The sequence below is a fragment of the Sinohyriopsis cumingii genome, chromosome 17 (assembly GCF_028554795.1).
Source record: "Sinohyriopsis cumingii isolate HCF-2022 chromosome 17, ASM2855479v2, whole genome shotgun sequence".
NCBI lineage: Eukaryota > Metazoa > Mollusca > Bivalvia > Unionida > Unionidae > Sinohyriopsis > Sinohyriopsis cumingii.
This window is the reverse complement of record NC_142977.1, coordinates 90,782,258-90,809,810: the sequence shown is the minus strand read 5'-3', so window position 1 is coordinate 90,809,810 and position 27,553 is coordinate 90,782,258. Positions and strand designations below refer to the sequence as shown.

Sequence of the window (27,553 nt, the reverse complement as noted above, 5' to 3'; positions counted from 1 at the left end):
AATTCATAAAACACAAATTTCTGTTTACATATTGATGTTTTAAGCTGTCATCATCTAACTTAAGGAAATGGGGAAGAGATAGCTATTGTTATATGATGGGGCCCTCCACCAAATATACTGGCTACCACATATGGCCAATCATAAGCTGAAAAATGGTGTTAAACCCACCAAAACCACAACATTACAACTACTCAAGGGACATTTGAAAACCAATAAACTAGTGTTCTAGGTCTAAAGTAACAGGGTGAAGTTGTTTTCGCTTTCCTAATGGAAGGAGAAATGTTTCATTTTTTGGGTGCCTGGAAGTGTGGCCACCATTTTAAAACACCAATTTTCATGCTTTGATTGCTTTATGAACCATGATCTAGCTATTCATCTCCTCCAAGTATACTGAAAGCTTGAATCTACCTCTCTCCATTTATCAATTCAAATCCTGTGATATAATAAGTGTTCACTGATAACTGTCACATGTGCATGCATTCCATTTACCACTTGACTGCACATTTGGCTAAGAAACCACATTATCAGCCAACCAAAACACTTTCAAATAAAACAGAACTGACATGACCAGTAAGTAGTGTCTTAACACATTAACCCCTGGAGATTTTTGTCGTTTTTGCCTGAAATTCAAGTAGGAAAAACATTTTGAACACTATTTCTGAATACATCCTAATACGTCAACTTCCAGGTGATTTTAAAATAACCTAATGCCTAGTTGTGTTAGAAACATCATTTAACATTGGCTATTTGGCAAGTGCATGAGCAGAAGGGTAAAAGTTGGGAGTTCTTTTTTTCTCTTTTTTTTTGTGCTTAACGGACCCATTATTTTTTGTATCAAGACCGCTCTTTATTCCAAATACACATCTTATCCTACTTTTTGCAAAGGTTCATCAGTCTGTTTGCAGTTTATATGGGTCTGCCTTAGATCTCAGACCAAAAAGTCTAAAATCCAGACACTAAATCGGATTCCAACCGCAGGCGAATTTAGGGTGGTTTTTCCCTCTGTATTTTGTAGTGCAACTAGAACTTCCAGATTATTTGGTATCATTGTAGAGCTACATCTGTCTACCTTTCTATAATACCACCCACTTTTGTGTATCATACATGACCTTGACACTACAGAGCTTGGCAGTAGGCTACTACCTCCTGCCACGTAAACTCGTCGGCAGGTGTTAATGTGTTAAATGGCCTTGTTATATTGTGTTCACTTAGCCCAAATACTCAAGAGTGAATAACTCATGGATTTCCATCAACCAACTCAACACAATTAAATTAAACAGAGGACCTTTACTGACATTAGGGTCAGTTTTCTTTATGAACTGATTTAATCACAGTAATGACTGATTAATTTTTAATCCACTACACTGAAAATCGATTGTTCAAGTGCAATACTGTGTCTGATGATGAAACGTATGCTGATTAAAGAGCTATCTGTGTTTATATTTAAACAATAAAATGCACATTATGGTCACTTTCGAGCAAGATGATCTTTACTATCTGAATACAATGAGTTTACAAAATTACTTTTACACAGAAGGTAATGAGGAAGATTCTGAGAAGAAAAATTCACATGAAAGAGGAGGGATAAAACATAAAACTCATAAGGAAGACTGAGGCAGCAAAAAATATAAAATATGACAAAACTAAGAGACAAAGAAATTTTCAGCCATGAAAGATTGATAATTACCCTTGGTTTGATTTCATTGACTTTGAAGGAAAAATGGTCTGGAAATTCAACCAATGAAATTTGTCAACAGAACTGAAATATTAAGGCTAGAACCAAACAAGCCTCATGACAGCTGTGGACTTCACAAGGCTTGTGCAGCCAGCAATTGCAGAAAATCCTTTAAGTCTGAGGTTGTTGACACTCCACTAGGGAAGCCCATTTTAAAACCAATGAGAATGAAATGAAAAGAAGAATGAGAGCTCTATCTACCACATCATTCATAAAAACCCATTATGGGAAACCAATTCTGATATGGAAAAGCCTGTTTGTACCCCCGGCAATGAACAGTGTTGAACTTTATGGTAATCTTAAATAAAGATTTAAGGCAAGAAACTTTGTTCTGTCAATTCAATTAAATCTTGAGACCAATAACTTAATCAAGACCCCAGTAAGGAATTCCTACACAAAAGTGTTTACAAATTCTTATGACCAGTTAAGCAACTGGACTGGAGCTAGAGTACTTCAACCCAGACATAGTAATCAACTGTTGCTTTTACACTGTTCCAGGATGCCGACCTGCACTTGGACATTCTTTAAAATTCAGCCTCTAAAACAAATATGACTAAAGTAACAAAATATATACTATCAAACCATGTTTTTAGAAAAAGTAAGTCCACTGAAGAAATATATATTGATTTATTTCCTATGTTCTTTGTGTGGATTAAAGTGCATACATCTCAGCAAATTTGGCTTGTGACTGAAATTTTGGGACAAGTGATAAGGTATGTGGAACATGTGAATCTTCAACTGGATGAGTGGATCAAACAAAACTTTGTTAAGCTCTGACATGTAACACCTAAAAAGGGGCATAACTCTGGAAAAATACATAAAGGCATAATGACAATATATACATACTGATCTCATATCAATCATGACTACCAAGTAATCAAATTTGTAGGACTAATTGCAGGAATCTTCATACATAGTAAATACATTTTGCACCAAAAGGGACATAACTACGGAAAAATGCAACACAAAAAGGAACAATATGCACACATCAATAATAGCTACAATATTTTAGTGTCATTCATCAAAAGCATGATTATGAAAGAATGATATTTTGCTGACCTCATATTTAGGTGTATATTCAAAAGCATGAAAATGATCGAATGATATGGACATGCTGATCTTATGTTTATAATGTCAGCCAATATTCCTAATTATATAATTATCTATATCTGTCTATCAAAAGGGAGGTTCCAGTTTTCACACTTGCTTTTATTTTTTCTGCACTGTCACGTATTGTTCAATATGTACTTTCACTAAGGTTCAAAGCATGCTTTATCATGGCGGTACCCTGACCAGCTTCATACCTTTTGACTACTTCAAGTTTAACCTCTAAAGAAATGGCCTTCCTTGGTCTCTTCGGACTATCACTTGCTCATCTTTTAGATGCCATCACTAATAACATTCCAAATTTGTAACAACCAATTTGTACATGTACATACAAATGCATCACTGAGACCACAATAAACAGAATGGTGGGGGCATAGGAGCTGGTCAATGTGGGTAATGTTTGCCAGTGAAGGTGGTACAATCTATATGTATGAGAGTGTTATCTAAATTGTAGTGATCTTTTTGCATTTTTCCAAATCTCGCATTATTTCTAATTCACGAAAATTAAGATCATGTAAATCGCGATCACACACTATATATACATGAATAGGGTATCAACACCGTTTACTGTTGTGCTGTCATGGCATTCAGTTCATCTATAATGCATGTAATTCCATTGAAAAATTGCACACAGATTTACAATATTCAATAATTTTTTCCCAGATCAGTGTGTCTGAATTCTTTCAATTTCCAGCTAATAATTAGGACATTTTTTACTGGTCAACTGATTGCGTCTAAAAACACTGCCAAGCCCAGCAAACATGTTGGCAGCTTTTGTTTTTTGATGTTATTCAATTGTGAGAATCTTTTATCAACCACCGCATTGTCTGCTGCTTGGTTGTGTATGCAGTTAAAGAAGAAACACATGTTGGCTATTGTTTGAGCAATGACTGTATACAGAATTAATTGAAGACAATCACAAAAATGACTTACTGGCTTTACTCATGGATCAGTAATAAGTAACATTTCCAATAATGTTTATTTTGACATAACACTTCAAGAACCTGGTGATATTGTTAAATTTCAGAAGCTACGCCACGACTGTATTATATAAAAATTCATAAGCGAACTCTTCCCCAAAATGATAATAAACGTTTTACACACTATTTCTCATACTTAAATTTTTTTTCAAAATCAGGTATGAGAAAAGTACACATACAGGTATTTACAATTTCAGAAACATCACCACGAGCATATTAAATTTGAATTCATACATGATCTCTTCCTCATAACAATAATAAAATTTGTATACACTATTTCATGTACTTTTAACAAAAAATATTTTTTCATGTGTGAATGAAATTATGTAATTTTTGGGAGTTATGCCTCGACCGTATTATATCCAAATTTGTGTTATAGCAGGATGCGTTATAGCAGGGTTGTACTGTATATATATATATATATATACACACATTACCATCGTACATACATTTAACACCAAAAATGAGCCTCACTCTGGAAGAAAGCATCAGAGTACAACAGAACTATATATATATTTGACCTCATATCCATAATAGTTGCAAAGTTTAAACACACTCCATCAAAAGATTCAGAAGTAATTGCATGCACAAGAATTTCATGATGCATACATATGTACGTACAGATGGAGAAGTCGAATGCTACATGCCTCTGTCATATTCATAAAAATGATAAACCTAGTATTCCAAAAAATACTGAAATATTCCCTACAATAAATGAGAACTGTTAAATGGAGGTCATTCAAAATCAAATCTGACAGAGAAGACACACAGAGTTTTGGACATCCATTGAAGGTGGTGAATGTCCTGCTTTTATGCAATATGAGGTGCAAGCTTTCTCACAACTTTAACGTCAAGAGTGTCATAAACATATCAAACTATCATGAAATACAATACCGATTGCTTACTGGTTCTGATATTATGGTAATTAAATAGGATCAAAGAGAGTTTTGTATCTTTATAAAGCCTGGTTTACCATTTCAAGGTCAAAAGGTTAACTGAGCTAACTACAGGAAGGTGCTTATTATTAGAAAGACAGACAATGTTTATTAGAGAACAGAAGACAGCATGCCATGGGCTTGAATCAAAGTCAACTGTAATGAGATTGATTTGTATATTAATTTCAATATAAATTAATCAACTTGTGTGTGGAGCAATGAATAGGACTTACCGATATGCTTATGGATAAAGTATCACATATACCCATATATTTAGTTATTCTGTAGCAATCTAAGTATGTGAACTTACTGCATTTGTATGGAAAAATAGGAACAAGTTTTTTTCAGAATAATACTGCACAACCTTTGGGAGTCATTATGAATGAATGCACATTGCAACAACTTTTCCAGCTGATCTGGAATGAATGGATTTTGGTTCTTTTTATCAATTATACTCAATTTTGCTAATTATGGATTGAATTTAGCCATGTCAATTTCACACAAAGTACTTGTGATTTGAGCAGGGAAGGATGCATCTTGACTCAGCTGCATGACTGTGTGTTTCTGTTCTGTCATTGAATATTTGGAGTCACAATGTAGGAAAACTATGAAGTCTTTCAATTAAAATTATCAAAATGATGCTATCGAATATCACATTCATTTTATTTTGAGTGCAATAAGGAGAATGTTATTGCAGTTCGAAATGTGGTCAAATTTACAGTACAATTTCACTGTGTAATCAAGTTTTAGAACCCATGACATTACTCAAGTAATTTGGATTTGCAGAACTAAGAAAGAACAGTCTGAGGAAATTCAAGATGCAGAATGGTAAGTATATTTTTTGCCATTCTTATTACCAGCAAATGAAGACACGCTAATAACCTTGCCACTTGCATGCTATTTGTAGGTACCCCAGATATGTTATGACCCGTATGATGTCTATTGCTAGCTTAAATCCAAAATACTCTATCAAAAAAGTTAACTTGGAATATCGTGAAACAGCTGCTCTGTGACAGTCCATTAACACATTAACCCCTGGAGCTTTTTGTCATTTTTGCCTGAAAATCGAGTAGGAAACACATTTTGAAAGCTATTTCTGAATAGACTCGAAAACACCAAATGCCCGGTCATCTTTCAATAACATATTGCCTAGTTGTGTTAGAAACATCGTTTTTCATTGGCTATTTGACTCGCGCATGAGCAGAAGAGTAAAAGTTAGACTTCTTCTTTTTTTGCTAAACGGAGCCATTATTTTTGTATGGAGACCACTCTTTATTCCAAATGCCCATCTTATCCTACTTTTTGCAAAGGCTCATCTGTCTGTTTGCAGTTCATACTGGTTTGCCTTAGATCTGAGACCAAATCCAAACACAAAATCGGATTCTGACCACGGCCAAAGTTTGGGTAAAAAAAGGTCGGGTCCAAAAAATAAGGTTTTTCTATCTGTATTTTGTAGTGCAACTAGATATTCCAGATTATTTGGTATCATTGTAGAGCTACATCTGTCTACCTTTCTATAATACCACCCACTTTAGTGTATCATGCATAACCATGACGCTACAGAGCTTGGCAGTAGGCTACTACCTCCTGCCCCATAAAGTCGTTGCTAGGGGTTAATGTGTTAAGCCAGCGGAAATAAAAATTTTTTGTCGTCTTGGCTTATTGGGTCTGAGGCCCTTACTTTTCTACTAAGACATTTAGTTGCATTTTTTTCTCAAATTTAGTATTTTGACTTATGCCTCAATATGCTTTTCTATGCTATTGTCGTATAACCCAGAGAGCACTGGTCATAATCTGAACCATTCCATTTATTAAAAGTTATAAACATTTCTCCTAAATAACTGTTTAAATGATCAGAATGGTATTTTCAAATACTGCATCTCTCACGTTGGTTGCTGACATTGTGAATATCACATTCATTCAAGTGCATGTTTGAAAGTTTCATTTCTGACTCAGCGAACTCATCCATATTGTTAACTTTATCATCTATACTTTCAAATGAATGAAACAGCACAAATTTAATCAACCAAAACCTAAAGCATCTACTACATGAGTATGGTTTGTTTACAAAGTAGTTCCTAATACATTATACTATTTTTAGGCACACATGTTGTGCATGTGCATGCAATATCAAGGTGTTCAGTATCATAAAATGCTACAAGATTCTGACAATGTAAAATAAATGGAGAAAAAAAATGAGCATATAATAGATGCCTATATATTTAGATATTCTGATGCAGTCAGCTCAACTTTGTATGCCCTCCTATTACATTTGGGGATCCATCTGACCCCGTAGCTGGTAGCCCAGTTGAAAAGGTGTTTCAACTTCTAAGAGGCGAATCTGGATGACATTCAAGGATAAATGTGATAGTAATGTGTGTGTGTGTGTGAGTGTAGTGATGAAGGTATAATAGGTCACTCACTAACCAGCCTAGCTGACTCAGACCTTTTAGTCTAGTGGTATGTGCACCTGACTATGCGACAGATAAAACAGGTTCAATTCACAACCTTGATTATTAAAATTTGTATTGCCTTCCATTACTATCTGGTGAAATGCTAGATTAACCACTTCATATGGTGAGGCATAAAAAGAGTCACGGAGAGATAAAAATAAAGAGACCAAGATTTTACCATCTTCAAAAACTTTCTCTCTCGTGGCATCAGGTGATTCTACCAATCGTCTTTCCATCTCAGTCCAGCACTGTAAGCAAAGCAGGAAAGTTAAGTTGTCCACTAAACCCACTGGTGGAGGAAAAATATGTATCCTATTAGGCCTTGTGTTTACCTGTATTATATCTACTCTTCCACCCAATATCCTACAAAGGATTTAGTGGATGAGTGGACTCCTTTGTAGAGAAATAGATAAGACTGTTGTAATAAAATATTTCAAATTGAATTTTTGATTAACTATACAGAATATTCATATGCATGGCAAAAGGAATGTGGAATAATGACACTTTTTAAAAAAAGTCCAAACATGATCTGTTTAAATTTAAGTCTTTATCTGGTTTAATTTAATTAAATAGGCCTGCATCCTTTATATAAAAATCAGCATCAATTTAAAGAATATATATTGCTTTATAAATTCACTGCCTAGATTCATCACTTTGGTTCAGCTGAATAAAGTTGTGACATAGGAGTTTGGTGTCAAGGTCTTGCTACACACATTTCCAAGAAGGTTTAAAACTCCCATGGGATTCTAAGTGGTGTTTTTCTATGTATCCTCCTCCACCACCTCTAGCCTTGATCTACTCCAACATTTACACCAATTCAGAGCCGCCTGGAAGTTATGGAACCTTGTAGAGCATGGTGGAGTGTGTGGAGACCTTGTGGACCTAACTCCTATTTCACAATTACTCTCCTTTTCCCAGCTGACTGTTGCTCTTTAGGTCAGCCAAATCGTACTGCACTATTTGCCAAGCCATCTGCTGCCTCCACACCACCTGAGATCAGCTAAAACCAAATATAGATGAAAGAATACGCAGCTTGAGGATGGTGTTTATTTGTAATAATAAGTGTGGTTGGCTTAAAAGAGGGAGCGAAAAAGGTGTGTTGGAAAAAGTGTTTTGGTGAGTGTTGTGATATGTATATGGCAGAGTTTAGAAGAATAATAGCTGGGTGTGATGTTGGAACGTGGACCAATTACAGGATATATGTATGGGTTCTGATGGTAATATTGCATCAAGAGAAATGAAGCGAGAAAATAGCAAAGAGACATTTTAATAAAGCAATATGTGAGCTACAAGCATAAAAAATACGTGATATCAAAATCTGACAGAAGATTGGAGAGATCTTTGTTTTGTCCTATATCCCCTCCTTCCATGATGATGAAACATGTCAAGGATTTTAAAACAGCATTGATTGGAGTTAAATGTTTCTCTCAAAGAGCAAAAGTAGGAAATTATGGTAGCTATTTAGGAGTATTGATGTATTAAGCAGACAAATGCATTCACATTCAGAACATTCTAAGAAAATTCTCCAAATTGTAAACATTCAAAGTGGACAGCCTTCTCACCTGAGCAATTATGTCCACTACTTGTTGTGAAATCTTCTAGTTCCTGAGGGCTTGTTTAATATGATCCAAACAAGCAGGTTCAATAGGACTGGATTCGACTGGAACTACTGCTACTAAGATTGCTTAAGCAGACGAAAAAATATCTCTGTTACATTTGGGATTTGCACCACTAGATTTATCAAGTCATTTCTCATTGGTTTTTCCTGCTTAAGGGATGCAATTTGGACACTCTGATTCTCTTGCTTTTTGTATCACCTCTGGAATCAGATGGAGAGGCTACATGTATGTATGTAAAGCACTTCAATCTATGGGAAGAAATCTGACTGCCTATACCTTCAGATCCATGAAAAGTGAGACAATGTTTGGGAGTTTGAAACCATTATGTTTGCATTAGTTGATTCTTTTGGCACACCGAGTCAACTAATAAAAGTAGTATGTCCCAAATATGATAAACTTGTATGTAGATTTGTTATTAATGACACCACCTTAAAAATATACAAGCACAAAAAAAAGGAATGCAGAGATCTGGGATTCTGGTTCCTCTTGCTATCTGATCTGATATAATTCACTAGATTGGAGTTTGAACACCAATGAAATGCTTTCAACTGTAGGAATGATGACAGACGATGTGCACCCCAACCTACTATGGTTGTGTTGATACAAGCCTTCAACCTCTGATGCCACACCTGCAAGGAAAAACCTGACATAAGGCAAGAGAGGGTCTCCAAGTTTTTTTTTAGATGGGACTGCATGGAGATGTATTGTTTGTTCCAAAGAATAATATAATAAAAGAATGTTGTTCAGGTAGCTGGATGTCATGGACACATTGATTGTCCCCAAGTAATCCATTACTCTGTCCATAATATGCCCAAAGATCCAGGAATGATGATGGATATTAAAGAGTGTCCTAAACTAGCAAACCGTCTCCCCAGATGAAATGATTCAGAGCTCTAAGGTTTAGAACTAGTCAATGAATGCCACTGTTACCCTTCTGCCTGTAAAGGATCAGTAGAACTGTTTCCCTTTCTGTTTAGTCCTAGAGGTGTCCTTTCCATCCTTTTAATTACTCCCTTGAAAATATCTCCTCAGTCTCTAAGGCTACATCAAAATGTATTTCCTTGGTGGCTTGATTATGTCTATCCTCCACCTGACTATTCAAAAAAAAGGTTAAAAGAGAATGGCTTTGAACCACACCTGACTTTATGGTAAAAGGTGAAGTCTAGAGGACTGCATCCCTACCTGCCAGTTGAAGATTTGACGTTGCTGTTGAAGGCATTGCCAGCATTTGTTGTACAGCTCTATTTAGTACTCGTGCGATTCAATAGACAGACTCTCATGCATATCTGGTGGGATTCATGATGGGAGATGATAAACTGTTGTCTGCTTGTCATTAGACTGCCACTGAGACTAAGTCAGACATGAAGCCTACTGCAAAAACATTCTAGACCAACTGTTGTGTCATTAAAGTACTTCCAGTCTAAACATACTGAGGAGGGTTTTGAAATTCCCAGTGTCTCTGTCTACTGCTGCTGAGGAGTCTATGTGAAACATTGGAGTGTGTGTTTTATAGAATCTCTGTCTAAAATTTGATGCAAGGCATAGCTACAAAAAGAAAAGTCTACTGACATGGGTCCTGAAATCATCTGTGTAAACAACCCAGTGGGTCAGCCACTTGACCAGACTGTGGTAGCAGTTTGAATGCTGGTTCACATTCTTGATTAGCAGTCAACAAATACCTTCTGGACCAAGCTGTTGACGACTTCTACGGAGGAGGAAAAAACTGGTGGTAGCATGTGAAAGACTTCTTTGATTTATGCCAGGATACAGTCTTATGTTGACATTATTAAACCTAACAAAGAAAATTTAGCCCATAGAAGAATGTAGTGATACCAATATCTCTGCAATCTAAGATGGCACTGGTGAAGATTGTCTAAAATGGCTGCCAATCATATGATTGGGCAAACTGTCATGACTGGAATATGGTAACTTTCTGACAATCACATTATAAGTCCTCCCTTAAAGTGGCAATACAAAAGAACTGATTCCATATCATGTTGACACTGGGACACTAAACTGGACATAGGCTGACCTGAGTATCTTGTGGCACTATAGTGGGTATCCTGATTCATGCATGCTGGTGTTCTGGCATCAGGTTGGCATAATGGACAAAGGTATTCCCTCCTTTGACTTTATGGGTAAGACTGACTTACTTACAATTGGATTAACAATTTGTTCGCCTGCCAGGGCATGTACGTTGAGTTTATGTCCGCATGGCAGACTGATAATTATTTGTGGGGGAAGGAATTCGTACCACATCCCCCACACATTTAATGTGCTCAAAGAGCACTGCTAATTTAGCCTCAGGTCGTGGGTCTATTTTAAGTCCCTAACAACTTGAATGTAGGGCTTTCATGAGTGGGAATTAACCCAACACACATTCATGTTAAAATAAGAATGTTTTTAGTCTGTTCTACTGAGCCAGGTGTCTACCAAAGCAGAATGAGACTCCCATTGCGATTGGTCACAACTATGATGTCACATCGGACAACTGAAATTTGAGAGGTGGAAATTGTTCCACATCTCCATCACAGTATGAATATCCGAGAGAGGCTAGGAGGCAAGGGACCCAGCAGAAGGTGCAAGCATAAATAGCTCTGAAATTGGAGCTCATACTTAATCAAATCTAGTCCAGTTATTTCTAATGGACAATATTAAAATACCAATAATGTTTAAGCCATCTGTGCAATTAACAAAATAAGTCAATAAATTTCTTGATTCATCAATGAAATTTGAATTTTGTGTATCAAGTATACTTCTATTATCTGAAAAATACCAATCAGTTATGTCAAAATTACTCAATAATTATTCAGTATCACCCATAGATAAACTGGAAAATTTCAATGGCGGTAACCAAAGGATCAAATCAGAATAGTGAAATAAAGATATATTCAAAAACGGTTCTCAAGCCAAAATGTGAACCACATACATTCAACCAGGCAATATGGTAATTACTCGACCTATTCATGTCGAGTTCAGGAACATTCAGGCATGTCTGGAGTATGGTCTGCACTGGCACTTGGGTAGGCATGTTCTTCATCTGTAGGCAACAGCTAAGGTGCACCTTCTGAAAATAAAGTCTGCCATTTCCTTTCTCAGTCATGATAATTTTCCTGTCACAGCATTACAACTGGACTAATAATACACCAGTCACTATTTAAGCCTAAGCTTTAGTTTTTAGACTCGATGGGTGGGTAGATAAGTCACCATGAGTAGCTTACACATGTATGTGGCCATGCTCCTCTTTCTTCTAATCGAGTAGTTCGTCATGTCCCATGTGCAGCACGCTTTTTTCGCTCCTGTCTCCGCCCATGTCGATATAGTGGCCAACGTTCCGGTGTTACTCCTGCAACGTCTCCTGGTTGAATCATGAATGATGATGAAATGAAAAATTGCCCATGTAGCTGACCTGTTGCTATGTGAAATGAAGTCTGATTATGGCAGAACAGTGCCAGTTTATCATCCATGATGTCCAGATTTTTATGTTTAATACACAGAACCAGTTTTCACTTGCATGGTGCGAGACAGGATCTAAGTTGGCTTAACTTTATCTCAACCTCACACCTATGTATCTAGTGGAGATGACTGGCATTTGAACCCATGTAGTATCAGGCCTATTGGTAATGATATAGCTGGGGCTGTAGCTGCAGCTGAAAAGGTTATCCTGGTTTACTTGTTATCTGAAGCTGTTGCCAAAAGGAATTCCCAAGATCACTTCTTGGCTTCTTGGCTGGTGGGCCCCTGGATTAAAATACTCATCCAAATGAAAATCATTGAGCAAGGAGATGTCATCATTTATGGCACTGTGATCTTTCAGAGTGCACTTCTGCATTTTCCCTTTCTATTTTGATTGACCTCCCAATACTACGGCCCAATTACTTTTGGTTAAGTCCAGAGTGGCAACCCATGCATTCAAGACATGTACTATGGTTGTCATATACACCTTGATACTGTTTACATTGTTTGCACTTAGTCACAGCCATGGTCTAAATATGTAGTGTGAATTAGAACAGACAATATTACACATGGGTAGTTGGCCACACATCCTGTTTTATTAAGTGGAAATATTAATGGGCTACTTCACTACACTGTGTAAAGTTACCTGTAGAAAAGGGCAAACAACAATAGAGAAATGTCGCTTTTAATAAGCACTATGTGTAACTTACTAATAAGGAAGGATCAAGAGATTGATTATACAGGTAAAGTCACTGAAGCATCACTTTTTATAACTATAGTTAGATAATAAATTACCTACAAGAAACGTACCTGTATTTCTCCCACTAAAGCAGAAATTATACAGTGATACACATACAGCATTAACTTAAATAACTGCTGCAATCCCAAGTTTTCTATAGCAAAGACGTTACTTTCACAAGAAAATGCAGTTGTTCCAAGCTGAGAGGCAGCATCATGACCTATCCAATAAGTACAGAAGGGCACCCAGTTATGTGAGAAAGCTGTAAATCAAAATAGGTAGAGACTTTGTTTGCAAAAGAATGTTTCATGAAAAAGTTGGAAATATGGATGGAGTATACTTCCCAGAGATGAGAATCTCCTCCATCCTGCTCCATATTTAAGTAATTTCCAAAATTCTTGAAGATGGTTTGTGAAGTCTCTCAACAGGAGAGACAGCATGTAATTCACACAAGCAGAAGTAGTAACTGATTTTGCATGAATCCCTATATTGTGAGATCATTTTGTCTTAAAACCAGATTTAGCTCCAAAAGCTAAAGATTTAGTGGATTTGCGAGGTAGGGGCAGTACTCCTAAGGTATTATGATCAGGTAACATATATGAAGAAGAAAATGAAAACACGCAATTTCTCGTTATAAATCACTTCAAATTTATTGTTAGGTATAAATAGCTTGAAAGCAATATTATTTTCAAGCACTCGAATAAGCATAATTTTAATGCTTAATGTTTTCATCTGCAAGCATGACCAGTGCATACTAGGTTACAACTAAATAAATTTTTAGTAGAAGCCAAAATTAGGTCCATAATCTAAATTCTGATGGTAAACACGTCACCTGTTTCTTCCTTTACATTGGACAAAGAAGCCAGAAAAGTAGCCAGCAAATTATTTTAATGAAACTATTGACCAGCTGGAAAATTAGTATTCAATATTTATTTTGACTAGCCATTATGAAAGCATAGGTCTATCACAAGGTCATATTTCTGCCTCTGCATTTCTTAAACCTATATTAAATACATACACAATCTACAGCAGCTATGCAGTACAAAGTATTTGCTCTATAAAGTGAGAACACTAATAGTCCAATGGTCTATTTGGTTCAGCTTTCATCAACAGTCCAATGGTCTATATAGTTGTCCAATGGTCTAATGGTTAAACTCTTTTTGATAGTGTCATATTTATCTATATTTTGTACGCTAATATTTATGATTATAAATTGTAAGGGTCATTTAGCAAATGACATATTAAACAGCTAATTTTGTTCATGACTGTGGGTTTGTACTTTAAGATAAGGTCATTTCATTTGAGTAAACATGTTATTGTGGCCTATTGACCTTGGAAACTGTGAAATAGATCTTGCTGATGAATTTGATGGGATTTAAGCACAGGACATGGGCTTTCCTTTGGAATTAATTTCTGACTGGTCAGCTGCTAAAGGACATGACATTGTTGACAAGTAGAATATTTTGGAAATGATTATCTGATCCTCATTCTTGTTCTGAAACTGCATCTCAGCTTTTAATAAAACAGATGTTTACCCTGAGGTTTAGATATTTCTATCTTAAACATCAGTCTATAGTGAGATCATTTAGTTGCATTCATTTGAGAGGATTTATTGATGGAAAGTGGTCACTGTCGCAGAATTGCAACCGAGTGAGTTTTTGGACCAAATGAACAAGACAAACACAATGTGGGAAAGATGGAAATTTATGAATGAATTAATAATGATAAATATATGATGTAAAAATACAATGATTCTCTCATGCTCTCAACATACGATTTACTCAAATCACTCTACACAACATTCACACATCGAAAATAAACAAAACAAATATTAAATCAAAATGAAGTACAGATCCAAGAACCCTCATGGACTGCACATACACCTCAAACAGTATTTTACACAATAAGAGATTCACATAATCTCGAACAAAAATTCTATTAAGATTCAAAATAATCTTGACACAACTAAGATTCAAAATAATCTTGACACAACCAAGATTCACAATAATCTTACCACAACTAAGATTCACAATAATCTTACCACAACTAAGATTCACAATAATCTTACCACAACTAAGATTCACAATAATCTTACCACAACTAAGATTCACAATAATCTTATGAATATAAACAACAACAAAAATGCAATGGAACAACAACTGATCCAATCGTATGCTGCTAGACCCCTTGTACAGTCGCACAATTCCTTGGGTTGGTCCACACTCTTATCGACCACTCACACCCTTTATGAATCCACTACAAGTACAGTCATACGTTACACGTACAGACAGCATACAGCACTTTTTCAATTTTGCTACGTCTATGTCCGTGGCACAGACATACGTACATACATACATATTGACAGCACATAACATTAATTGTTCTGGAAACTCCAGATGGCTCTAAGCGACTTTAGACGGCTTCGGACAGCTTCAGACCACTCTAGTCATATTCACAGTCACATTGACAATCACATTTCATAGACACAATCACAGCTACAAACACGGTCAGCTACCATAACAGTCAGCTACAAACACAGTCAGCTACGAACACAAGTCAGAATCAGCTACAATAAAACCAAATTGGACATAATAATAGTTTCTGTATAATCTCTAGATATATGATAATACTTTAAATCTGCGTTGTAATAAACACATTATTACGCGATAAGACATTACAAACCGAATAAACTTCGCATCTCAAATAAAAATGTAAATTAAACACTTACCCCTATGGCTGGAGAACAATGGAGAGTGTATACTCCTTGACGTGATCCAAAAACGACCAGTGTGGGTTTTAGAAATTGGTCTTTCTTAAATTCATAGGAGAGTGAGCACAAGTCAGGGTAGAATACCTGTGCATATCATGTTAGTCATGATACCTGTCACAAGTAATCTGTGGCTAGATACATGTTAATACAGTCGCTTACCTGGAAAAACACATTCACCCTAGATAACGTTGTACACATGTACAATGAGAAATAGTCGAATTGTTTTAAGACAAAACCAAGTTATTTCTTTGCCTAATTCTGTGACAGTCATAAACTACAAGACTACTGAACTGTTTTGGAATTACTGTGAATTCATGTCAAGACATTTTGGATTATATCACTGTCATACATCAAAACTGTTAGCACATGAAATTATTCCAGACTACTGGCACATCAACACAAACAATCAGACTTCATTTGGAACACCAACGAAACTCATTTGGAATACTCAGTACTTTTGGACAACTGATGGAACTTTAGGACTATTTAGGATTTCATTTACCATACTGCAAGTTACTTTTAATTTTTCACTTAGTACATTAGGGAAATAAAGCATTTGTTCCATTATACAAAATTTGCTGGTTTTCACTCTTTTCTGCTACTTATTTTAAGACCATATAGTCATAACAACAAGTCCAATGGTCTAAATAATTCAACTCTGTTCAAGAGTCATCAATGATCTAAGCAGTTCAACTTTCATCAATAGTCCAATGGTCGAAATGGTTCAGCTCTCATGAATTGTCCAATGGTCTAAATGTTTCAGCTCTCAGTCCTGCAATCAATGGTCTAAATGGTTCAGCTCTCATCAATAGTCCAATGGTCTCAAAAGTTCAACTCCCATCAACAGTCCAATGGTCTGAATGGTTCAGCTCTTAAATAGTCATCACTGACAGAATGTGATGCCTGATAGGATGTGAAGGTGTAATTGAAATTATCCATACTGATCAATAGCTCTCTAGTAGCAACATTAATTGTAATGATAAAAACCTTTATTGGATTACATGCTCAAAAGTCAGTAGAGATCAACATCTTAGCTTGTATCAGAGTCCAGGCATTTCTAGCTTAAATAGTCATCAATGCAATCAGTGGTCTAAATGGCTCAGCTCTCATCAATAGTCCAATGGTCTCAACAGTTCAACTCCCATCAATAGTCCAATAGTCTAAATGGTTCATCTCCCATCAATAGTTCAATTGTCTAAATGGTTCAGCTCAGTCCAGCAGTTATCAATGGTCTAAATGGTTCATCTCTCATCAACAGTCCAATGGTCAAAAGGTTCATCCCTTGCTGATAGTCCAATGGTCTAAATGGTTTAATTCTCAGATGGGCAATCATAGGTTCAAACTCTTATGACAGTGAATTGTTTTATCCCATGCCTTTTTTCCCTAAGAAATGTGTTCATAAAATACAAATGTCCCACCACCATGCCTGAAAGTGACCTAAATGCAAAAAAGTAAGGTGTGACAGACAGACAGCTGGCTGGATGGATGGTTGGGCTGACAAGATTAACACTATATGCCTGATCTGGTGTGGCACAGTAATTTAGTTTTATGATCCATAAGGAATAATAACCCTTGGTACACATGGGCATGCATAACACCAGGTAAAGAACTGAATGAATTAAATTGTTATGCTCAATAGACTAAATGTCATTCTATGACACTGACTGTTGCCAGATTAAACACCATCCACTTCACTACCATTGTAAACATGTAAGCAATGTTGGACAAATATCCATCTCAGCAATAATAAATGTGGTCATTTCCACTGGGGAAAAAAAAGAGCTCAATCCTGATGCTAAAATTACACCAGATGTCATATAATTTTGCTGCTGTTACGGTTTGCTTTTGCAACATTTTTTGCAGGGTATCTAAAACTTTGTATGGAAAATAAAGAACATTAAAAACCATAACATTATAATTGCAATGCCAGTAGCTGGTAAAGGAAAGTAACATTTCCATTGGTCAGAATGTTTACACGTGATCAAAATGAATTGTGTTTATTTTTGTATGAACTGTAAGGAGAACTACTTTTCAAAGAATACCCACTTCTATAAATAGAGTCACATGTACAGCATAAGATAAACACTGCCAGTGAAGGCAGACACAAAGTAAGCATTAATGAAAAAGAACATTATAACAATTTTTTTATATAAAAAAATTGAATAAATTTGGCTTTCATTGGTTGAAGGACTAGTATTATGATGACCCTATTACGACCAAACAGGACAATCCCAAGGGCTATAAACAGCTAAATAACAGAAAACCCCAAACATATATTACTACACTCAATTAAGATTTCTGTTTTCTAATGATGCAAACAAAATAACATAACGAATAATTGAAATTTCAATTATAAGAGCTTAACGTTTTTTTCTTCTGAGTTTATCGTGGTATAAACTGTCAGTTGCCGACTCACACAGCAAATAACACCCGAAGGGCATTATGTAAGCCGTGTGAGTCGGCAACTGACAGTTTATACCACGATAAACTCAGAAAAATACAACGTTGAACTCTTAATTAAAGTCACTATTTTTGTGGTGAATCAATAATGTGAGAACTCAGCCACAGATTTCCATGAAATGATTGATTTGGACATCACCAAGAATCATACTCTTTACTTTCTAAGAAGAAGCTGCTGTAACTCTGCATGCCACTCACCTGACTAAAGGGACTTGAGTTTGAATCCTACCAATGGATCAGTCTGGGTTGACTATAATGGTGTGTCCTTGGGCAAGACACTTTATTCTGATTGCCTCAGCACTAAATAACGTTTTCGTGTCACTGTGCCACATAACACAAAACCAAAACAATACTTGGGAAAGAGTTCTTTCAAATATCAGTTTCCTTGTTAAATTTATTTAATTTTTAGTTAATAAAGGTTCACAAACATACAGAACATAAGAATCCACATAATAATTTCTATAAGAAATCTTACCACATCATATTTTCTTCTAAACTCCAATAAAATTTTGTCATCTTTGATGTTCTTCCCGAACAGGGTTATCAGAACTGCCTTCAGGGCAAATGCTGACATGTACATACTCAGGGGCACGTGTTCCTCCTTTGTCAAAGTCAACCACTTATTAGCAAGCTCATCTGCAACCTTCAATGTAAAATAATAGATCAGCAAGCAGTTCTTTTTATACAGATTGTGTGAATCCCCCTAAAATGTAATGCCTGCCCCACCCCTTTTAAAATTAGACAAGGAAGTGAACATCATGCAGAGTCAATCTGCTTTGAACACAACAAAATGTGTGAGTGTGTGTGATTTGGAATTTTAATGTAGCTTTAACAGTCATATCGCTATGATGTCTGCAATGTGGCAGTTTATAGTCATGTCTAGCACTGGGGTATCATGCCGCAGACATGTAGCATGATGTCACACCTAGTCACATTATCCTGACACCAGGCCGACCAGTCCTAACACTAACCTCTTAATGCTGAGCGCCAAGTAAGGCAGCTGTTAGTACCATTTTTGTAAGTCTTTGGTATGACTCGGCCAGGGATCGAACCCACGAAACATGTAGAATACATTAAAATTTACAAAGCTCAAAATGATCATGTGCCCAAGTTAATGATTAGGCCCTATAATCAAACATTTACTAAGTGACTTTCAGCAAATGATTAAAGAGATGCTTTTTAAAATTAATTTTCAAGTTCATAAAAACATTTTACCAGCTGCACTTAGTTTGTATGATGGCGGATATGCAAGTTTTAGTAGTTGTGGTAATGTCTCTGCACTTACATGCAGTTTTCAGTATTTGGCAGTAATGTCTCTGCACACAACACATGATCTTGGGAAAATGCTGATAATGAAGACAAAACTATAAGTTTTGTTTGTTCATTATTAGTTATTTATCACAAAATGCATACGATTGCTGAAACACTACAAAGACTCTGTTCATAGTTACTGGCTCCCTTAAAATCTGAAAATACTCCTTATGAAAATGCCAAGGTGGAATCATACTCTGTATGAAAACCATGTAGAAATTGTAGCAAAGTTACTAAAAGAAATAAGCACAGTCCATTTATCCAAACTACCTTGGAGCCATTACATTTCTGTGTCACTTACAAACCTATGAAAAAGTTGGGGGATGTTTGTTTTGGATGTTCTGGATTTCATATAAACTGGCTTCAATTGGACCATCTACTTGAAATATTTACACCAGCCATGACAATCATGTCCTTTCTTTCAACAGTCATACCACATATCTCTAAACATACATAGACAACTTACATACCAGAAGTGACAATCTATGCCAATGTGAGTTCTTTTTAAAAAGTATACTCATAGGAAAAGTGAAGTTGTGTTAAGTCGAAAATAAGTATTTTCCACAATAACTCTGGTTCATTAACAAGTCTCCCCATTTACCAAATCTTCAGCTCAAATATGACAGAACATTGACTGCTACATGTGTCAAGAAAGAACAGGAAGAGAAATGTGTATTATGGAATATGGACTAAACCATTGTCAAAATACTTTAATAATTTTATAAATTACATTTTCTGGATTAAAGCAATAATCAAATTTTAAGTTCCATATCCTGCTGACCTGAATCTGTCTGCTATGTAAATATCCTTAAACACCAATGTTACATGTATACCAAAAGTTCTTTTGGAACACTTTTCTGCCTGCATGTTTTTTTAAAAAAAAAAATAAGTACAATATTGCCTGTTTTGTGCTGCCAAACTATTATATCATACAATTACTCAATGTAGTGAGGTACCAAATACTTAGAAAACATCAGAATTCAAAATTAGTGACTGTAGTACAATAGTTCTGTACTGTACTATCATCTTTACCTTTACTGTCAGTATAGAATGCACTGTACTATCATCTTTACTATCAGTACAGAATGCACTGTGATATCATTTTTACTATCAGTGTTGAATGCAATTTGATATCATCTTTACTATCAGTGTAGAATGCATTGTGATATCATCTTTACTATCAGTACAGAATACACTGTGATATCATCATTACTATCAGTGTTTAATGCACAGTGATATCATCTTTACTATCAGTACAGAATGTACTGTACTATCATCTTTACTATCAGTGTAGAATGCACTGTGATATCATCTTTACTATCAGTGTAGGATGCACTGTGATATCTTTACTATCAGTACAGAATGCACTGTGATATCATCTTTACTATCAGTGTTGAATGCACTGTGATATCATCTTTACTATCAGTGTTGAATGCACTGTAATATCATCTTTACTATCAGTGTAGAATGCACTGTACTATCATCTTTACTGTCAGTGTAGAATGCACTGTGATATCATCTTTACTATCAGTGTAGAATGCACTGTACTATCATCTTTACTATCAGTGCTGAATGCACTGTGATATCATCTTTACTATCAGTGTTGAATGCACTGTACTATCATCTTTACTATCAGTGTTGAATGCACTGTGATATCATCTTTACTATCAGTGTAGAATGCACTGTGATATCATCTTTACTATCAGTACAGAATGTACTGTGCTATCATTTTTACTATCAGTGTAGAATGCACTGTACTATCATCTTTACTATCAGTACAGAATGCACTGTACTATCATCTTTACTGTCAGTGTAGAATGCACTGTGATATCATCTTTACTATCAGTGTTGAATGCACTGTGATATCATCTTTACTATCAGTACAGAATGCACTGTACTATCATCTTTACTATCAGTGTTGAATTCACTGTGATATCATCTTTACTATCAGTACAGAATGCACTGTGCTATCATCTTTACTATCAGTGTTGAATTCACTGTGATATCATCTTTACTATCAGTACAGAATGTACTGTGCTATCATTTTTACTATCAGTGTAGAATGCACTGTGATATCATCTTTACTATCAGTACAGAATGCACTGTGCTATCATCTTTACTATCAGTGTTGAATTTAATGTGATATCATCTTTACTATCAGTGTGGAATGCACGGTGCTATCATCTTTACTATCAGTATTGAATGCAATGTACCATCATCTTTACTATCCGTGTTGAATGCACTGTACTATCATCTTTACTATCAGTGTTGAATGCACTGTACTATCATCTTTACTATCAGTGTTGAATGCAATTTGATATCATCTTTACTATCAGTACAGAATGCAATGTACCATCATCTTTACTATCAGTGTTGAATGCACTGTGATATCATCTTTACTATCACTACAGAATGCACTGTGATATCATCTTTACTATCAGTGTTGAATGCAATTTGATATCATCTTTACCATCAGTATAGAATGCAATGTACCATCATCTTTACTATCAGTGTTGAATGCACTGTACTATCATCTTTACTATCAGTGTTGAATGCAATTTAATATCATCTTTACTATCAGTACAGAATGCAATGTACCATCATCTTTACTATCAGTGTTGAATGCACTGTGATATCATCTTTACTATCAGTACAGAATGCACTGTGATATCTTTACTATCAGTGTTGAATGCACTGCACTATCATCTTTACTATCAGTGTTGAATGCAATTTGATATCATCTTTACTATCAGTGTAGAATGCACTGTGATATCATCTTTACTATCAGTGTAGAATGCACTGTACTATCATCTTTACTGTCAGTGTAGAATGTACTGTGATATCATCTTTACTATCAGTACAGAATGCATTGCGCTATCATCTTTACTATCAGTGTAGAATGCACTGTACTATCATCTTTACCTAGTATAATCACATTATTGTAATAAATATTTTTAAAAATGCTCATGAAAACATTGACATGTTTGAAAATCTGGTAAACTGCACAATGACTTTTCCATTCTGAATCTTGCTCTCATTTTACTTTAGCGTTCAATCATTTCTAAAAGCATTTATTCTAATTCACACTTTTATCTGAATCATTTATCTTTCCAAATTAATAGTTATTACAATAAATGGCAAATTTAACTGATTTAGTCCCTTTGTCATCAACTCAGCCTTGAAATAAATTAAAATCCTTGTGAATGTAGGCGTGTCTTCAACCCTGAAAATACATTACAATAGCAGCCATCAAAATGTTAGAACTCTACAGATTACCACAAACCCCAAATGTTTTGACTGCTAGAAATGTTGTTTCCAACGGATATTAATTACCATCTTACAGTAATGGCAGACTGTGTTGGTCCCTTACCTAAGACCATGTCAGGTAACTAATACTTGTTGACCATAAAGTGTGCATCAACAAGATTCCCAGAGACAATTCCTTTAAGAAATATTAAAAGTAACACAATAGTAAAGGCTTTGATCAAGTTTTTTAAAACTTAATTTGGCCTTCCAAAATCTGTCCAATCTTATCAAGGGTCAAGTTTTATGTCTGGAATATTCCAGCAAGTTATGTACGAATTAGGCAATCAACAATTCAAATCTTCTGCCTATCACCCTGAGAGTCAAGGGGCTTTTGAAAGAGTTCATCAAACTTTGAAAAATATGATTCAGTCATATTGTTTTGATATGGGAAAAGATTGGGATGAAGGCACTCATTTACTATTGTTTGTTGTTAGGAATCAGTTCAAGAATCTTTAGGATTCAATCCCTTTGAACTAGTTTTTGGACATACTGTGTGTGGACCATTGAAGTTGTTGAAAAAGAAACTTCTTTCTAATGAAGATATCAAAATCAAAATCTTCTCGATTACGTTTCAAATTTTAAGTATAAGTTGTCAAAGGCTTGTGAGGTTGCAAGAACTAATCTGCACTCTACTCAGTCAAAAATGAAATTAAGGTATGACAAAAATACAAAGGAAAGGAGTTTTCAGCCTGGTGATAGTTCTGGTTCTCTTGCTCATACCACAAAATCCTCTTCAGGCCCAGTATTATGGTCCTTACACAGATGAAAAGAGAGTAAATCATCTAAATTATATCATAAATACTTCTGGAAGGCGAAAACAAAAACAACTTTGCCACACAAATATGTTAAAAGAGTATGTTGAGAGAAATAGCCAGGTTAATCATGCAATTAATTTAGTTGTACCTGTCCCATTCAGTGAGGATTTAAGAAAAATAATATATGATTTTGCAGTAACAAATCTTTGGAATTCCGAAATCATGAATAATCTGGACCAGAAACTTACACATTTGCAAAAACAAGAAAGGAATGAACTAAAACAGTTATTACTTGAATAAGTGCACTTATTTCCTGACATTCCTACAAAAACAGGTAAAATCTACCATAAAGATGAAATTGTAAATTCCAAATCTGTGAAACAACACCCACACAGGATAAAATTTTGGCATTCGTGACTATATATGGATTTTATCTATATAAATTGACACCGTTTGGGATGAAAGGTTTGCCAAGTACTTTTTTATGTTTAATGAACATGATCACATCTGGTCTAGATAACTGTGATGCTTATATTTGATGATGTCATAATCTACAATGACACCTGGAAAGATCATTTAGCGATAATTTGGAAATTCTTTGACAGACTCACTGCTGCAAGTTTAACAATTAATTTATCTAAAAGTGAGTTTTGCTGTGCTTGTGTAACATTTCTAGGACATAATGTTGGACATGGACAAGTTAAACCTATAGATGCTAAGATCAAGGCTATCTCTAAATTCCCTGTGCCTATCAGAAAAAATCAACTGATGCAATTTTTGGGTATGGCTGGATACTATCAGAAATTTTGTTCCAATTTTTCCATAACTGCTGAACCCCTGACAAAGTTATTGAGTAAGAAAACCAAGTTTCATGGGTCTGAAAAATGTCAGTAGTTTTTGATAAGTTAAAAGCCATACTTAAGAGTGCACCAGTTCTTACAGCTCCAAATTTCAGCCAATCATTTAAATAGTCTGTTCATGCAAGTGATGTTGGGTTTGGAGCAATATTGATTCAAGAAGATAAAAATGGTGTTGATCATCCAGTGTGCTATTTTTCTAAGAAATTAAATAAGCACCAGAGAAATTATTCCACAATCGAGAAGGAATGCTTGGCTTTGATACTGGCATTACAACACTTTGATGTTTACATTAGTTCAGCTCCTTCTCCGATTATTGTGTTAAGTGATGATAAACCCCTTACTTTCATCGGCAAGATGAAAATAAAAAATCAGAGATTATTAAAGTGGAGTATGTTGTTGCAGGAAAATAATATTGACATTAGGCACATCAAGGGAAAAGACAATTTAATAGCACATGCACTCTTATGTATATAGAAATATGTTGTTTTACATATACTTTGTGTCATTTGTAAGATTTTATAATGGGATTTTTACCACATGCATATTTTACTTATAGTAAAAAGAAAGCTTTATTGTGTAAATCTGTCTTTTTCTTTATGATGGGAAGTGTTATGTATATTTAATTGTTTGTTTCTTAGTTTATTTTTATTTTTTTAATTACATGCTATTGTAATGTAACATTGTATGCTTGACTTGACCTTGTCCAAAATTGAGTTCATTTCTGCTTGACCTAACTTTTTTAATTATTTATTTCATTTATGTAAACAACTAACAATAGCTTCATTATTCTCTATATGTATGAGCTTATTATCAGGATTATTATTCAGGTAAACAAAGGAGGAGTAAATATGTTGATCAGGATCAGGGTTTTGGAGATTCCTAAGTGAATTTTGTAGGCTATTGTGTTGTAAAAAAAACATAACAAGGCTCATTAGATTATTGTGACTGAATTGGTACTTATACTGAATTCAAACATGGAATACTATTTTTTGTTGACATATCAGCACTTTGCAGGCCATACCAGACATGTCATTGCCTTCAATTTTGGATCTTTTTGGGACTTGAACTGAGTTTTATTCAGGACGTTTTTATTACTAGGACTCAGACTTTAATTCTTGGATTAATTCTGGATTTAATTCACAATACCATAAGTTCTTTTGATCTTCTCATTTTTCACTTTGTATTCTAGGGAAATAAATTATTTGTTAAATTTTACAAAGCTTGTTGTCTTCACTCTATTCTGTTAATTATTTTAAGAGCATAGACTCATAAGATTATACAGGTGAAACACACATAAGCCTGGCATACTTAGTGTCTCCCCAGGAACAGCATTAGGATGGTATGATGGTGCAGGCAATACACCTGAAACTCTGGACAGCACTATGATTATGCAGGCAAGATGCCTGGAACTATGCCATATAAAACCTCCACCTGGGAACAAAATATGATGATACAAGTGTGATACCTGGATCCCTGGCAAAGTGTCTCACTGTGTAAATAACATTATGATTATGCAGGCAAGATGCCTGGAACCCTGGTATCAGGTGTCTCACCTGCGAGTGTTATTATGACTGAGGCAAGACACCTGGAACCCTGGCAATCAATTGTTTAACCTGTATACAGTGTTAAGATTAAGCAATTGAGACAACAGGAACACTAGCAACCTGTATATAGTGTTAAGATTAAGCAATTGAGACAACAGGAACACTAGCAACCTGTATATAGTGTTAAGATTAAGCAATTGAGACAACAGGAACACTAGCAACCTGTATATAGTGTTAAGATTAAGCAAATGAGACAACAGGAACACTAGCAACCTGTATATAGTGTTAAGATTAAGCAAATGAGACAACAGGAACACTAGCATCCTGAGAGCAACATTATGATGATTATTATATCTGACATTCAAAAATGTTAATACAGGACTTAAACAGTGCTGCTTCAGTCACAATCAAAAACTTGACATCCATGTTGACCCATAAAAAAGGAGACAATAATTATGGATACTGTGTGAACATAATTTCAAACAGCTACCTCTTGAAAAGATTGGTAATAGTTTCTATTGGCATCATGGGAAAATGCTTTTTCATACAAAGCACGTCTACTGCGCCCATCACTCCCATTAGCATACTGAATGCACTTTGGTCCATCAAGAGGCTCAAAAAGCTTGAAAAGCTCCGCTGAAATGAACAAAAACATTATCAAAATATCTTATTCTGAAATGACATTGAAAGCATAATCCAAGATGACACATGGCAATTTAAATATCTATTTAATAAACATACAAAACATAATGAAATAATATAACAAAAAATTTGCACTGTGTACTTTTTCCATAACTGTGTCAAATGGATTTGATAAAGTCAATTTATTATTGAGGGAGGCACATTAGTTACCATAAAAAATAAGCTGTGTGCTTTCTGAACATGAGATAGTGAGCATTTTTCCATTTGAAATTTGTCATTAGGGGCCGTCCATTTAGTATATATGAATGGAGGGGGGGTTAACCCAAATGTATATGCTTGCATATTGGGGGAGTCTACTGATAATGTATGTATGCATAGGAAAAAGGGGGTGGGAGGGGTGGGGTGAAACCTCGATACTAATTTGTCTAATTGTTACGTGTTTAGGCTTGAATAAACAGTAACACAGAAAGAGTGAAAACAACAAGCTTTTTAAAATTTAACAAATAAATTTTTTTCATGGACAAATTCTGTAAAAATTAAAAAAGGAGAAGAACTTAAGGTTCAAGAATCAAATCCAAAAAAAAACCCTAAGAAAAATCCACGAATTAAATTGCAAAAGTCCTAGTAATAAATGTTCTAATGAAGTTCAAAGCCTGTAAAAATACAAATAATGGCACTCCGGTGTTGGAAATCCAAATTAAATTTGTAAGCAATGTGTTTCCAAAATTTCTGTGTGAGCACTCATCAAAATATTTCCAGAGAAAAAAGAAAAAAGAATTAATCCTTTTGAGATCCAACTGATCTGAAGAAAATTAGAACTATAAATCTGGCTACAACAGAATAACTTGACATCAGTGTAAAAAGCCCAAAACTGAGAAATC

At 35.2% G+C, this 27,553-nt stretch overlaps 1 protein-coding gene across 1 annotated transcript in view; it reads right to left on the bottom strand.

Moving 5' to 3' along the window:
• The window catches only part of LOC149779404 (cytochrome P450 20A1-like), a 73,255-nt gene that overhangs the window by 30,159 nt on the left and 15,543 nt on the right, over positions 1-27,553 (bottom strand). The window contains exons 4-6 of the mRNA XM_089940069.1: positions 26,521-26,666; positions 18,730-18,897; positions 7,389-7,458 (exon numbers count right to left, since the gene is read on the bottom strand). Coding sequence (XP_089796195.1) covers positions 7,389-7,458; positions 18,730-18,897; positions 26,521-26,666 — 384 coding nt within the window. The remainder of the gene's footprint in view (positions 1-7,388; positions 7,459-18,729; positions 18,898-26,520; positions 26,667-27,553) is intronic.